This window comes from Cydia fagiglandana, chromosome Z (genome assembly GCF_963556715.1).
Source record: "Cydia fagiglandana chromosome Z, ilCydFagi1.1, whole genome shotgun sequence".
NCBI classification, from domain to species: domain Eukaryota; kingdom Metazoa; phylum Arthropoda; class Insecta; order Lepidoptera; family Tortricidae; genus Cydia; species Cydia fagiglandana.
In genome coordinates this window covers 19,319,106-19,334,745 of record NC_085959.1, presented here as the reverse complement: position 1 = coordinate 19,334,745, position 15,640 = coordinate 19,319,106, and the positions used below count along the sequence as shown (strand labels likewise).

The 15,640-nt window shown below is 38.7% G+C and overlaps 1 protein-coding gene across 1 annotated transcript; it reads right to left on the bottom strand.

Annotated features, from left to right (window-relative positions):
* Positions 1 to 595: 595 nt before the first annotated feature.
* On the bottom strand, positions 596 to 11,485 carry LOC134679451 (D-3-phosphoglycerate dehydrogenase). Its single transcript, XM_063538365.1, has 8 exons — positions 11,407 to 11,485; positions 10,658 to 10,798; positions 9,839 to 9,990; positions 8,773 to 8,992; positions 7,678 to 7,810; positions 2,990 to 3,105; positions 2,078 to 2,180; positions 596 to 1,100 (listed from the first exon to the last, which is right to left on the bottom strand). The coding sequence occupies exons 2-8, from the start codon at positions 10,790 to 10,792 to the stop codon at positions 976 to 978; spliced, it is 984 nt and encodes a 327-aa protein (XP_063394435.1). The 5' UTR covers positions 10,793 to 10,798; positions 11,407 to 11,485; the 3' UTR covers positions 596 to 975.
* Positions 11,486 to 15,640: the final 4,155 nt, after the last annotated feature.

Below are 15,640 nucleotides of genomic sequence, written 5' to 3'. Positions count from 1 at the left end.
CTTATATTCTTCAATTATAAGGTAAAAGTGTTGTATTATTTTATTAGCTTGGACTATTTAACTTTGGACTTTACAACCCATGTTAAAACCAATAAAAGTGCCGGAGGATCAGGCATTTGTTTATGTAGAACATGGTACACGAAAGATGCGTCAGTAACACAGCGAAATCAAGAAGCGTAAGTAAACTGCAGACACTTAGTACACCATAGCAACAATGTTAAACTTCTGTTACACCACGAGAAAACATATCACGATAAGTGAGCCGACTCCGTTTGCACCTTTGCTTAGCAGGCAATACCTTTTATGGCATAGGTAGTTTCTGGCATTGGCAATGTCAAGTTTATATTCAATTTAGGTTACAAGGTTCGAGATCCACAACTGTGCGTACACGGTTCCTAATGTAGGTGTAGTTACATGAGAAATAGGTTTCTCAGCTTTTCCCATCCGCACTTTCACATTTTAGTATTTTACATTTTGGTCACGCAGATAGTTCAGATTGGACAATGTGAAAGCGCCTTTAAAAATGGTTAATCTAAACAAAGATCGACTTTAGTAGCTGCTTAGGAAATAACCGGGGTAGAGATAATATAACAACTGTACGAAAATATGTTTATTAACGATATAATTTTATATTGACTTAATTTAATACTATTATTAATTTACAATAATGTGATAATGTTATATTTGCTAGAAAGTAGAAATGTACCTATTTATCTGTATTTATTCTGTGTAGATAAGTCCGAAACTCACTGAAAATTGCTCACAAGTAGGTGAGGTAGCGGAACCCCACCTATTCGGAACCCTTTGGCACCTTTTTCCGTTAATACTTATTTTTAAGAACAGCGTCTTCGTTCCAGCTTAAGATAGAAATGTTACTAATGGAAAAAATGCTGCCCACGACAATTGAAAGTTCTGTAACAGGCACATTGCTACTCGTAACTATATAGCAGGGTAAGATATGTAGGTATAAGTTGTCTACTGTTTGAGCACGCGCGTGATTTCGGCGAGCGGCGTGGGGTAGGCGCCCGGCTTCACCAGGTTCACGAGCTGCTCGGCGATCTCCTGGCCCACGCGCACCTGCGCCTCCTTGGTCGACGCACCTGCACACCAAATTTGTTATACTGTTACATACTACAAAAAAAATCATTTATATCAGACCCTGGTCCATACACTTATAGGTACTAACACTAAATTTAACTTGTAGGTACTATATAATTTCCATTGAATTAATATGTCGACGGATATGACATAGTGCAAATTGATGATATTCGCATGTACGAACAATATATCCATTGGTCTTACAATTATAAAGTCACAATATTTCACACTTTATTGGCTTGCGTGTCTTATGATCGGTATCCTGCAATCGATTTTGACGGACGGTGCGTTTTGTTACAATTTTTTTACGAATCGAAGTTAGATGGGTCCATTATACTCGTACTGTTCAGGGGGCCGATTTTTGAACTTCGACCGTTCGATTTCGTCACTCGAAAATCGGTGGAAAACAGCGAACTGCTAATTTTTGAAATACGAGCGATAGAAATCGAGCAGTCGAAATTCAAAAATCGGCCCCCTGAAGTTTCTAAGCGGGCAAGGAAAAGTAGTGCGGGTATTGCAAAATGGAGAGAATAAAACCGTCGGCGGTCATTTTAAGCACCTTGTTAAATATCAGTGCATGAGTTTGAATTGAATACCTATTCGTATCAGAAATATTTGGCGATTGGCAAAATGGCGCCAATGCGCACTAAATATAGTCTTACTTACCCCCTTATTCATAAACGTTTACTAAAGTCATACGTATACCATACGTATTAGTGTGGTGGAAAGGGACAAACGATTATTATCGGCTTGTCAACTTTAGTAAACGTTTATGAATAAGGGTTAGTCGGTCCACCGCCGGTCGTTTGGCCGGATGCACCAACCTCGACGTAGAAGAATGTGGAAGTGCCATAACGTTATATTTTCTTAGACACTACCACAGCACAGCATGTCAATACAAAGTCTCAAGAATTAGTACGCTCTGACTATATTGGTTCTTTATCCAAAACAGTGAAAATATCACTGAGATACGACATACCTAAATGAGGGGTGGCGATGACCGCCGGGTGCTGGATGATCTCCAGCGTGAGGGGGTCGGTGGGGGGCTCCTGTTCGAACACGTCTAATGCGGCGGCGCCAACCTGGATACAAACGTGGTAACAATTTGTACAATCACGGTCTTTCATTGAGGAACCGATTACCTACCTATGGTTTAAGGTGACAGTCCATTTCCAACGACAGCAGCACTACCATTCATTTTACTATGGAAATTGACAATTAACACCGACGCGTTCGTACTAGTAGTACAGCCGCGGTCAGAAATGGTATGTTACCTTTAAGCTAATTTAGTTGAGCAATAGGTATAGGTACAGTCAGCAGCAGAAGTTGCTAAGCGGGCCAGGTGTTCAAAATAATCTTGACGCGACTTTATTGTTAAGAGAATAAGAGTGTGTCAAGGTAATTTTGAACACCTCGCCCGCTTAGCAACTTCTTCTGCTGACTGTATCTACCTTTTTACTTAAAGTATGAAATGGAAAAAAAACTCAAGGTAAACTTGAAATTTGCTTAAAATTAATAAGTATTTTATAAAAAAAAAAATTTTTGTTACAAGTAATCTTTTATCGCTCGCTGGACTTTTCTTTCAACGGGCAACTAATACTACTACTAAAATATTTCAACGGGGCGTCAGCCAGAGACCACGGCCTTTATTCTTATTTCTGAATAAATTATTCTGTTTAACTAATTCATTTTTCACCTTACATTATAATTATGCATCCCAACGGCAGTATTGTAATAGCTCCTCTACACGATGGACCAACGCCAGCCACTCCAAGGGACGCATTTATGCGTTAGAGGGAGTAAGTGATATTGCTATCTCATTCTACCGCATGGCTGCGTCCCTTGGAATGGCCGGCGTTGGCCCATCGTGTAGAAGAGCCATGAGGCTTACCTGGCCGGCGTTGAGAGCATCAAGTAAGTCCCGCTCGTGTATTAAGCCTCCACGACCCACGTTCACGATCTTGATGCCTTTCTTGCATTTCTTCAGCACAGCGGCGTTAATGAAATCTGTAAAATATTTTTTTTAGGGTTCCGTAGCTCAAAAGGAAAAAACGGAGCCCTTATAGTTATAGTTAGGATCACTCGTGCGTCTGTCTGTCTGCCACAGCCTATTTTCTCGGAAACTACTGGACCAATTAAGTTGAAATTTGGTACACATATATGTAAATTAGTGACCCAAAGATGGATATGTTTTTTTATAATTTTAAAATACATGGGTTCGAACTTATTTAAGAAAATAGCCAAAAAATTTCCATTCCCCCCTTTATCTCCGAAACTTCTAGGTCTAAAATTTTGAAAAAAATACACATAATGGTTCTTTACCTATGGATGACAGGAAAACCTTATAGAAGTGTGCAGTCAGGCGTGAGTCGGACTTATCTAAGGAACCCTAGAAACGCGAGTCCGACTCGCAGTTGGCCGGTTTTTATAAGTACAAATACCTACACATATATCGTTGGACAGCTGACGGGGTTCCGACGATATCAAAAGTCGGTTGGCCCAAAGACAAAAGCAACTGCAAGATAAAGAAGAGCGTCTCCGTTTTGGCTAAGGCAAATATGTTGTCCGGCTGTTTTCCTCGACTGGTGGCCGATTTTTGAATTTCGACCTCGATTTCGTGTATTTCGTTGAATAATATCTCCACTACCTAGTAGTGGAGATATTACCGATCGGTCTTAAACTACTAATAGAATTGAAATCGAGTGGTCAATACCACTAGATACCGAATTTCTATCAATCGATTAAAAAAATCAGCATTTCTCCGTTTTCCACCGATTTTCGAGTGACGAATTCGAGCGATCGATTTCAAAAATCGGCCCCCAGTTCGCATTTCTCATTCGGTTCTCGTGAAATTTTGTGAGTATTAAGTTGGTTCTATAATTATACGGATTTTTTGGTGAATTCAGTTTTTTTTTTTGTAGAGCCACGTGGTCTACAGCTCACAGTGATATTAATAGTAAAATATAGACATATTTAAGTACTCGCATTTCATTCATTTTACGTCCCCTTCTTATCGGATATTTGATCGCGCAAAGTGAAAACGCTTTTACACATAATTATTTTTATCTAACAGGTATCTAGATATTGATAAACTTACCCATATCCGAGGCAAGTAAATTGAGAAGACTGATAATCTCCATACAACCCCCGTGCCTCATCAGTTGTCGATACTACTTAGGCAAGTAGGTATTATCATGGTTACTTAGCATTTTATAGCTTTGCGTACGTATCAAAACTGTGATTTCATTAATGTAATTTTATGACGCAATGTAAAATTGAGTTTATCAATCGCTGTAACAGGCGCCAGACTACTTAGAGTCGGACCAAGAAAAGTCTGCAGCAGATTTGATAGCCCACGCAGTGTAGGTATTAAGTGGTATTTAATATTTATACGTCATAATTTCATAGAAGATTGACGTTTGAAATAACACGTGCAGTCGTGCACTGCGTGGGCTCTATCAAATCCGCTGCAGCTGCTTTTCTTGGTCTGACTCTGAACGGATATATTACCTACTAATGTACAGCGCCATATTTTGATGTACTTTAAAGAGTTCTCTATATTTACTTGCCTCTGCCTATAGCAACATGTTGTACTGATAGAAATCCTTATCTATACCGAGCTAACACAACTTGATTGCCAACGATAACTTTACAATAACAAACATAAAAACTTTTTACAAAAAAAAGAAAACCGACTTCAAAAAGGATGAAATAAAATATAATCCTTTTTAAGTCTATGCGTTACCAACTGATATGTTTGAAGTCGGTGCCAAGCCAACTTTTGAAGCATACCATGATTTTGGTGCGATTCTATAATGATTTACGTTGGATTGCCTTACACGACGACAATGAACGTACAAAGCATATTACTGTATCCAAGAGTTTTTAAGTGAGAACTAAATGTTCTAGTTTAATTTTAATTAGTTTTAAATATGTTGCTATACCCTCGCAGGGTTCATGTTAAAACTGTACTTAGCCCTAAGATCCTCTGTACACATGAAATGCAATAAAATATATGAGTATGAGTATGAGTATGAGTAAAAATATGTTTACACTTTTCGTCTTATATTACATATTACAAAGGAGTACGGTGCAAAAGTGTAAACATATCTTTGACGTCGACTGTACCTAAGAACACACGATCAAACCTTCTTGGTACAGTCCGTACCATGTTTGTCGGCACGCAAGCGTGGGATTGGGACTGAGTTAATTCCCGTCCCTTATTCAGAGGACTACATTTCAAACTATGTATAAAACAAATCAAGGAATTTACGTTCTTGCCAAATTTCACCTAAAGCGGTTCAGTTGTTTAGCCATGAAAAGGCGACAAAGAGGCAGACAGAATTACTTACACATTTATAATACTCATTAGTACAGTTCTAATGGGGTTTAAAGCTGATTATTTTTGACGGGTATTGTTACTACTTGGCTTGGCACCGACTTCAAACATATCAGTTGGTAACGCATAGACTTAAAAAGGATTATATTTTATTTCATCCTTTTTGAAGTCGGTTTTCTTTTTTTTGTAAAAAGTTTTTATTTTTCCATTTTTAGTTTTTAACGCATTGTTAAGTGCGCGACGCATGAATGAAAAACAACATCATGATTAACACTAAATTCGTGTACCTACTTTAATAAATATGTACTTAATCAGGAATTTTTTCGAGTCCGTCTGGGAAATTATAATTCCTGTCACTACACTAAATCCATCCTCCGCCCCGCCGCTGACCCAATCCCTCAACTCCCCGATCACTCTACCTCACAGCGCATCAACCCCTGATCCATGAACCCCTCGACCCTGAATCAGCAGCCCTTCAACCGCCATTCCCTTAACTTCGCTTCGCCTTTACTCCTAACCCTAACCCCCGATCAGTAGCCTTACCAGCTTACCAAGAGTTTGACATTGATTTATTCGCTAGCGTGTGTGTAACTTACTTTCTTTGCATCTCGCTCGTACTGGCATATTAGTGCGAGCGAGATGCATAAATAGTAAGTTACGAAGACGTTAGCGTCGCTAACTTAGCGAATATGTCAATGTCAAACTCGTGGTAAGGCTACACTTGGCTACATTGCACTACATCAAATTGGCGGTTTTCGGAAGCAAATGCTCGAGTTACTTTAGAAAACACCGAAATCACTTTACACGTACCTTTAAAAACTGAGGAGTTCCCTCAATTCCTCATGGATTCCATCATCAGACCAGAACCAAAAATAATACGGAGACACCTTGGAGGTAACTCCTTCCAAACAAAAAAAGAATTACTCAAATCGGATCACAGGTGCCGGAGTAATTGCTGAACATACTACATTTAAAAAATCATCATCATTATCATCAAAACAAACATCATCATCAGGTCTACTTCATCAAAGTGGTGGTTTTCGGGAGAAAATGCTTGAGTTGCTTAAGAAAACACCCAAATCACCATGCATGTGCCTTTAAAAATTGAGGAGTTCCCTCAATTCCTCATGGATTCCATCATCAGACCAGAACCAAAAATAATACGGAAACACCGTGGAGGTAACTCCTTCCAAACCAAAAAAGAATTACTCAAATCGGATCACAGGTACCGGAGTAATCGCTGAACATACTACATTTAAAAAATCATCATCATTATCATCAAAACAATCATCATCATCAGGTCTACTTCATCAAAGTGGTGGTTTTCGGGAGAAAATGCTCGAGTTGCTTAAGAAAACACCCAAATCACCATGCATGTGCCTTTAAAAATTGAGGAGTTCCCTTAATTCCTCATGGATCCCATCATCAGAACAGAACCAAATTAAAATGGGACCAACTCGGAGGTAGCTCCTTTCAAACAAAAAAAGAATTACTCAAATCGGACTACGGATGTCGGAGTAATCGGTGAACGTACATAGAAAAAAAAAAAAAAAAAAATTGCCACAACCGAATACAGAACCTCCTCCTTCTATGAAATGGAAGTCGGTTAAAAATTGCCACAACCGAATACAGAACCTCCTCCTTCTATGAAATGGAAGTCGGTTAAAAATTTCAAATAAATAGGTAGGTACACGTAATAAACACGGTGTCTCCTTGATCTTAATAATATTGCTTATAAGTGTTGCTTAACTTCAAACTCGGGTAAATCCATTGGACCCTCTCAGCAAATATCTACCCTATTACGTTTTCTTAATACCAAAATCGCATAATCTGACAGATGGATTTACCCGAGTTTGAAGTTAAGCGACTCATATGTAGGTAGGTACCTCGATACGAAATTTTGAAAAACTGGTACTTAAAAAATAAGGTAAATCGAATGAGGCTACCAAAGTACCGGGCGTCGAAGTTTTTAAAGATTAAATAAATACGACCGACCAAGAACAGGCCGGGCCATGCTCAATGTAGGTACTTAGATACTCTATAAATAATTTTTTCAAGTTATATTCTACATAACTTTGTCCGCGATAGGTATGTGTATGCATGCATGTCCAATTGTAGCTTTCTATCAGAACCAAAAGCCTCGGACGGTCAGACAAACGGACATTCGGACATTCCTAGTTGTCTACAGAACCCTAAAAAAGTTAAAGGTTAAAAAGTTAATGCATTCGTATGTTACGTACTTCTAGTGGAATCAATGAGAGGCGTGTGAAGGGTGATGTAGTCGGCCACAGGCCATATCTGCTCCAACTCCAACTTGGTTGTGTGGAACTCCTTGCATTGCTCGGCCGACACGAAAGGGTCGAATCCTACGATCTGTGTACAGTTAAAAACATGGTTTGTTAATAGTTAAGAGGAAAGGGGACGACCGCTGCTCCATACAAACGCACTCTCCATTTTCTTCCCTGGATATTGACATTATGACAAATATTTATACACAATTTGTTGTCCACATGGCTACCTATTCCAAAAGAGTACAGTAAATATTATGCTCCTTCATTTGTTTTATTTTACTATATTTTTTTTATTTTTTTATTGTTATCATTAGAGTTAGGAGCGAAAAACAAGTTCCTTCCTCCTATACAAATACGTAAAATAATTAAATTCTTTTTACTCCTATAAAAATTGGAAATAAATTAAATGAAGGGGCATATCTGTGGTTGATATAATAATTATAATTGTGTCTAATCTAAATATTTTCAATAATGTTATTTGGGTGGCGTGCGCGGAGCCAAAGCAAAGCAAAGGAGGCCCTTTTGACACTTTAATGAAATGTAAGGGGTATACACCGAGCTGATATGTTTTTGCCCGTGCCATTATTATGTAGCCCAATAAGATGCATATTGTCAGGTGACATCCAAACCTCACTAATTGCAAAAAATAAACAAAAAGCACCCTTATTTTAATACTTGTACAGTTATCTATGGCTCTTGAATGTGAATTATTGACTTCTGGTTGGAACCTGACGATACACATTGCACAATGCACACGAACGATAATATCTACTTTTATAGGCAGGTATTAGCCCATTAAATTGTAGTGAATCATCATTACAACCGCTAATACAATATGTAAAATATCTAAGATAAATTAAAACCTTTTTTTGTAGTTTTGTAATTTGGGTGTAGTGTTTTAAATTGTAATACTTAAGTGTGTTGATTTGTGCTTTATTTGTAATTACTAATGTACCCGTTGTACCGTTTATAACATAACCGTTTATAATAAAAATTATATTATTTGGACTAGTCAAAAAAAAAATTAAAATCTTAGAACCTTACCGTCATCCCGAATGCGTGCATTCTGACGGCAACCTCGCGACCAACGCGGCCCAGGCCGAGCACGGCCAGGGTTTTGCCCTGCAGCTCGGTGCCCGTGTACTGCGCGCGCTCCCAGCGGCCCGCGCGGAGCGCCGACGCCGCCGGCACCACGTGCCGAGCCACCGCCAGCATCAGCCCGCACGTCAGCTCGCAGGCGCTCATCGCGTTGGCCCCGGGAGCGCTGGAAGTTTTATCAAAAATTATCAAACTATAGTCCGTTTTTTTAAGCATTAGAAGAACTTCGCAGAAGTAAGCTTGTGGTTCCAAATCCGGCACTTTTAGCGGTAATAATTTGAAGTAAATTATATGTATTGACCATGCTACATTAGATAATTCAATAATTATTAACAATTAAAGAGCCTGATAAAAACTGCACGCTTGCTTCTGTGGAGTTCTTACTAATGCTCAAAAAAACGAACTATAGACCGAATACCTAAAAACCAAGTGCGAGTCGGACTCGCGCACGAAGGGTTCCGTACCATAAAGCAAAAAATAAAAAAAGGAAAAAAATGCAAAAAGAAAACGGTCACTTTCAACTGTCTAGCTATCACGGTTCGTGAGATACAGCCTGGTGACAGACAGACAGACAGACGGACGGACAGCAAAGTCTTAGTAATAGGGTCCCGTTTTACCCTTTGGGTACGGAACCCTAATAAAAATTATTTGGCTCTGGAAAATTTAGCGCCACTTGCACCATTCCACTAACTCAACAGCCCAGTGACAAATTATACTGGTAACCATAGTAACTCCAGGTTTAACAGGGTGGGTAGCAGGGTGAGTAAGGTATACACATACAGGCAATCTTGAACTTAGACAAGTATTTAGTTGTATTTTTTTGTATACTCGTATAGGCAAAAGGTCACCATTAATCCTTATAGAACATTTACCTAAATGATCAACTTTCGCACCCAAAAGGGGGCTTGTTACTCCTCTTATGGAGGAAGACTGTCTCGTCCTTCAGTGCCATGTAAGGAATACGAAGTTTGTTATTATCATATTATCCTATCCTTAGCGAACGCACACTTACTTAATGACGCCGATCCCCTTGGCGGCCGCAGCGGCGACGTCGATGTTGTCGACGCCGGCGCCGGCGCGGCCCACCACCTTCAGTTTCTTGCCCGCATCCAGCACCTCTTTGGTCACTTGTGAGGCTGATCGCACCACCAAACCTTCATGTTTCTGTTGCCAAACATAAATATATATATCATATTTAATTAACGACGTATTCATAGTGGTGGCTCCAATTATAACTCGGGCCGTTCAATAGCTCCATTAATGTTTCTTTTAAACTCGATTTGAGTTGTATTTCTGAAATTAACAATAATGTTCAATTCACATTTAATAAACGTGTACAATATTAAATTACATAAATTACTATAAGACATAAATAGGAATATAAAACTAAAACTAACTACAATTAAAATAACTAAAACTAAAAATTAAAAATACCTATCAAAATTTGGTGCCCTCGGGAGGGTGCCCAACACGCAGGCAGCGTTCCCGCGCTGGATTGCGATGGCAATTCGCTGCGCGAGAAAGCTGCCCGCGCGGGGGTCACCCGTTGCCTCCCTCAACCTTTTCCCAAGCGCCTTAATGAGCATATGTGCGCCTCTGCCCCACGAACCAAGTGTCTCGACGCCAAATGCGACGAATTCGTATTGGGCGCCGAGACAGCTGTACTTGGCTACCTTTAGACGCTCCCGAGTGTCCGCCGCCGCGCCAGCACGCCTGCTGGTCGATGGGACGTAGGAGGCCGCTAGCGTGTCAGCGCAAGTGGCGTCCCATACCAACGCACGACCCATCTTCCAGGGAATCAGTGACATCCAATGTTCAATGCAATACTTACAGGAATTTCTTCAAGAAGTTCTTGTTTGGAAATTTTTGGTCTGTTGACGACATGAATTCCATGTGAGTTGAGGATTTCTTGACAGTTAGATCCAACTCCATCGGCTACTAATACAGATTTAATGTCTAAACCCATCTTTATCTGTAAAAATTAATACATATGTTACAAGTAGATCTTTAATTAAATATCAACAATTCTTTGCATGCCAGAGTCCGTATATTAGGTAGGTACCTACTTTCTAACTTAATTTGCCGGTAACTTGCACATAAATATCAGCAAATATCAGTTAGTTAACTATATAACCCTGACCCTATCCTTAATTCTCATGTCGAAATGTTTTGTTTTTAATTTACTGCAGAACATAGTACAGTTCCTAATTGTAATGCACTTATAGTACCTAATTGGAATGTAAAGATGAAACCGGCTCATTGCAGGGATAAACATGTAATAGGCTGTAGTTAGATAATTATATATATTCTTATTATTATCCTCAACGTCACACTTTCATAATTCGCTTTGCATTAATATCAATTCAACCTGTGACAAAATGGTTTACGAGACTTCTTACTCGTAATTAATACCACCCGCCGACAACGACCGATACATATATGTAAGTAATAGTAATATGAAGACCTTATAAAGTTAATTGCGGCCTAGGTACTACGTGTAGGACGCGGGTCGTAGGATAAAGAGTTAACGAATTGTATTATCTAATGAATGTTTAAATAAGTGTAAAATTAGGTACTCACTCGTGTAAATATGTTGAGTATTTGATGAGTTCGCGATGGGTCCCGGGAGGAGGTTCGGGGACGACTGACGCCAAATAGTCGCCGGCGCAAGAGACTACGTTACAAACATAAAGTGCCGTCGGCACGACACGTTTATTATCGATCAAAACATACGAACCTCGCCTTTATGGCTATGCGAGTCGATTCAACACGTCTTACTGACGGCCGCAATATAAAGTTGGCGTTTTAGTTATGATCGACAGAGGCTCGTTGTGAGACCACTTTTATCATGACCGTGTGCAATTGAATTACGCGGTGTCAGTATTTGTTGCTATCAATGTTTTTTTTATCACAAGAAGTCAATATTGCTTAGTGTCTAAAAGATAAAGTCCTATTTATACGAGTACTATCAGATAAACTGTCTCATATAGAAAAATCCAGTTCATATGTAAAATAGGTTGGTACCTGCCTACGGAATATACCTACTCGTATGTATATAGGAACCGACAGACCTACAAATAATTGAATTATAGGAATAATATAAAAGTTTCGTTACATCGTGGTAGGAGCTACTGCTTTTTCCAAATTTAGGTAGGTACCTATTGCCTAATTTAGTATTTATGGGTACATTCTTAGAAAATGGATTGCGTGCAGCTCTTACTACAATTGTTATCACCAAATGCGGTCAAGTTACTGAGCTGATCAGATGATGCAATTTGTAGTGTGACAGCAGTGTTTGTTTACACAGGCCAGTGAACGCGCGCTTATCATGTTTGTTACAAGCAAGGATGATTCTTTCCAATCTGTAATTACGTTACTAAATTTAGGAGCACCGACTGCTATTTGTTTTTAACTAATTACGTACCATACTTATCTATCATGTAAGTGCCACTTGCACCATCTCTCTAACCCGGAGTTAAACGGTTAAACCGTTAACCCTGTGTCAAATGGTACGACTAGTAACCATGGTAACTTCAGGATTAACGGGTTAACCCCGGGTTAGTGAGATGGTGCAAGTGGCCCTAAGGGCCAGTTGCACCAACCACATTTGACAGACTGATCAACGTCAGCCGGCGCGCCCCGGCACTTTACTATGAAACTTTCCATACATAAAAATTTAGCGAACTCTTTAACGATACGAACAGTTTGGTGCAACCGACCCTAAGTGAATTGGGTTTTATTTCAACATGGAACAAAACAACAGTCTAAACGTATTTCGTTGGCATTATTGTGTCAAAAACCCAGCTCTTTAAGAGGAAAATGAAACTACCCACTAGTCCAACAAGGAACTTTGCTTGCGTAGGAAAGTCACTAACTTTAAGAGGAAAATCACTCACTGGGCGGGCAATCAAGGAACTTTGCTTTCGTAGGAAAGTCACTAACTGTCCCTTGAATAGGAACCTATGTCCAACATAGATTGTTGGTTGGCTTATTTGATGGTTAATTGTGTATATCTTTCTGACCAGAAAACCACTATGTAGTTAGGTATATTACTTATAAATACATAATAGTACAACTGGCAAGAAATCTTAACGCCATTATTTACCTTTCTCTTTAAGTACAGGAACAGATATCTAAGTGCACCACTAAGTAGCCATACAAACAAATTATGCGCATAGTTTTATGGACCACACCCAGTTGTTGCAACTGCTTTGTAACTAACTGCTTTGGTACCTACTAATTCTGTCGTTATCAGTATTGCATACAGGTGGTATTCCGTCTGTACAATATATTGGTCCAATGTGTATTGCGTTCTACAATTTTGCTTAATGTGAGCGTGAGACGCTAGAAAACTTGAATAGCGATGGCTTCATGTGACCCGAGATAGAAGGCATTTTGCTGCCGCATAATAAACCTTGCCATTTACTTTTCACATGAGAATACATTAAAATATTAAGATCTTTAGGGGAAAAAGAGTAGAGGTACAAAAAACAGATAATATTGGATTAATAAGGAAATATGAATATCACTAACCTTTGTAGGGCAAAAGTATAAAGGTGGTTCGCTTTTCATACAAAATTCAATCAAAGCTCATTAAGTAACTACACACTATTAGTACACAAATATTTTCGCATTTATCTTCTTTCGAATATTCGTTTGCGCGAAATTAACAGGAAAACAATGTTTCATACAGAAATCATGCAAAAATCATAGTTAACTTTTCATCAATTTTACGTATGTGTGTGTCACAAATGTCGTGTACAGATACATTTGCGACGTTGCCATTCCATTTCCGACGTTGCCGGGCTGACCACGGCTCGAATTTGGAGTGCCGTCATGTTTAGTGCAATTTTGTTGACACTGATATTTGACAGGTAGTTAATTGACCTAAGCGAGAAGTTCGTCAGCTTAGCTAAGAACTATCATGGCTTGTTATGCAAACAGTCGCTTTTTTGCTTGCAAACGGAAGATTCCCGGTTCGATCCCCAGTCATTGTATGCTGGAACATAACTTTTTGTATTTTTGTTACACCTAAATTTCGTATTGTTTTTTTATTTTTATTTAATTTTTCTTATTATCATAAATCGATTATTAAGTATGGGCTACACGTATTGTTTTATTTTTACAAAGATAATTAGTAATTATACTCTACCTAATCTCTCTGATTTTTACAATCAGGACATCTTCACTGCAATAAAAACCGGGCAAGTGCGAGTCGGACTCGCGCACGAAAGGTTCCGTGCCATAATGCAAAAAAAAAAACAAAAAAAAGCAAAAAAAAAACGGTCACCCATCCAAGTACTGACCACTCCCGACGTTGCTTAACTTTGGTCAAAAATCACGTTTGTTGTATGGGAGCCCCATTCAAATCTTTATTTTATTCTGTTTTTAGTATTTGTTGTTATAGCGGCAACAGAAATACATCATCTGTGAAAATGTCAACTGTCTATTACGGACTATTTCGGTTCGTGAGATACAGCCTGGTGACAGACGGACGGACGGACGGACGGACGGACGGACGGACGGACAGCGAAGTCTTAGTAATAGGGTCCCGTTTTACCCTTTGGGTACGGAACTCTAAAAAGTAGTGTATAAAATTTCCTGTGGTTAAAAATAATGGATTTTGTCTATGAATGAAAAACACAATTATTACTATAGTTTGTTTTTTTTAGCATTAGAAATAAGGTAAACAATCTTGACGTGTCTTTTAATTGAAAAACACATTTTAAAAATTAGTTACGGCAAATATGTAACAATTATAAATCTAATACGATCATTTATATTCTTCTGCTTTCATAAGTAATCGTTTTTGATTTTTAAAAAACCTGATAACACTGAGTATGTGGGGGAAGCGCTGCTGGCCTAGCCGAAAGCAATTCGGAGGTCACGGGTTCTAACCCCGGTTCGTACCAATGATTTTTCGAACTTTTGTACGAAATAGCATTTGATACCTACCTATTTACACACCGATACCTATTTTTCGGTGAAAGAAAACAATGTGAGGAAACCGGACTAATCCAAATAAGTTTACTCTCTGGGTTGGAAGGTCAGGGCAGTCGCTTTCGTAAAAACTAGTGCGCATGCCAATTCTGGGATTAGTTGCCAAGCGGAGATTGAATATCTGGGAGACCGACCAAAGCTTAGAAAACATAAAAACTCAAAAATGCGCGTTTTCTCATAGACCTAGCTAAGAGATCAAACCCCTTATAGCAAATTTCATCGAAATCGTTAGAGCCGTTTCTGATACCATCCAAATATGGATATAAATAAATAATTATATACATAATAAAATAATTGCTCGTTTAAAGGTAAGATAACACAAAGGAGAAACGAAAAGAAATTACCTACTCGCACCAGTCTTGAACCCCAATCCTCTTGCACGTATTTCCACGAACATACCGTTACGCTATTGCAACATACTTACGTTGTGTGAAATTGTCTACTACAAGGATCACGGAAACACTGTTTGCATGTGTGAGTAATAGTAGGAAAAAGCGTGACAGCAACACTCCGTCGAATTAAAAAGGTGGTTTTTGCACAATGAAGTATTCAATGTTTATTCTAATAGTTCAATATTTACTTAAAAAGTGCGCGAAACATACTTTTAAGTATACAAATACCAAGACCATTTCACAAAAAAATAAAATCTGAAATTTTGCAAAAGTGGTGCCATCTAGCGAGAGTTAAGTTTTGAGTAACCTAGGCGAACCACCTTAATCACAAAAATGTAAAGCTACTAAATAAACACAATAATTATTGTAGAGAATCTTAGGTTATTTTTTTTTCTGTATTATGATGATTCCGACGTTCATGG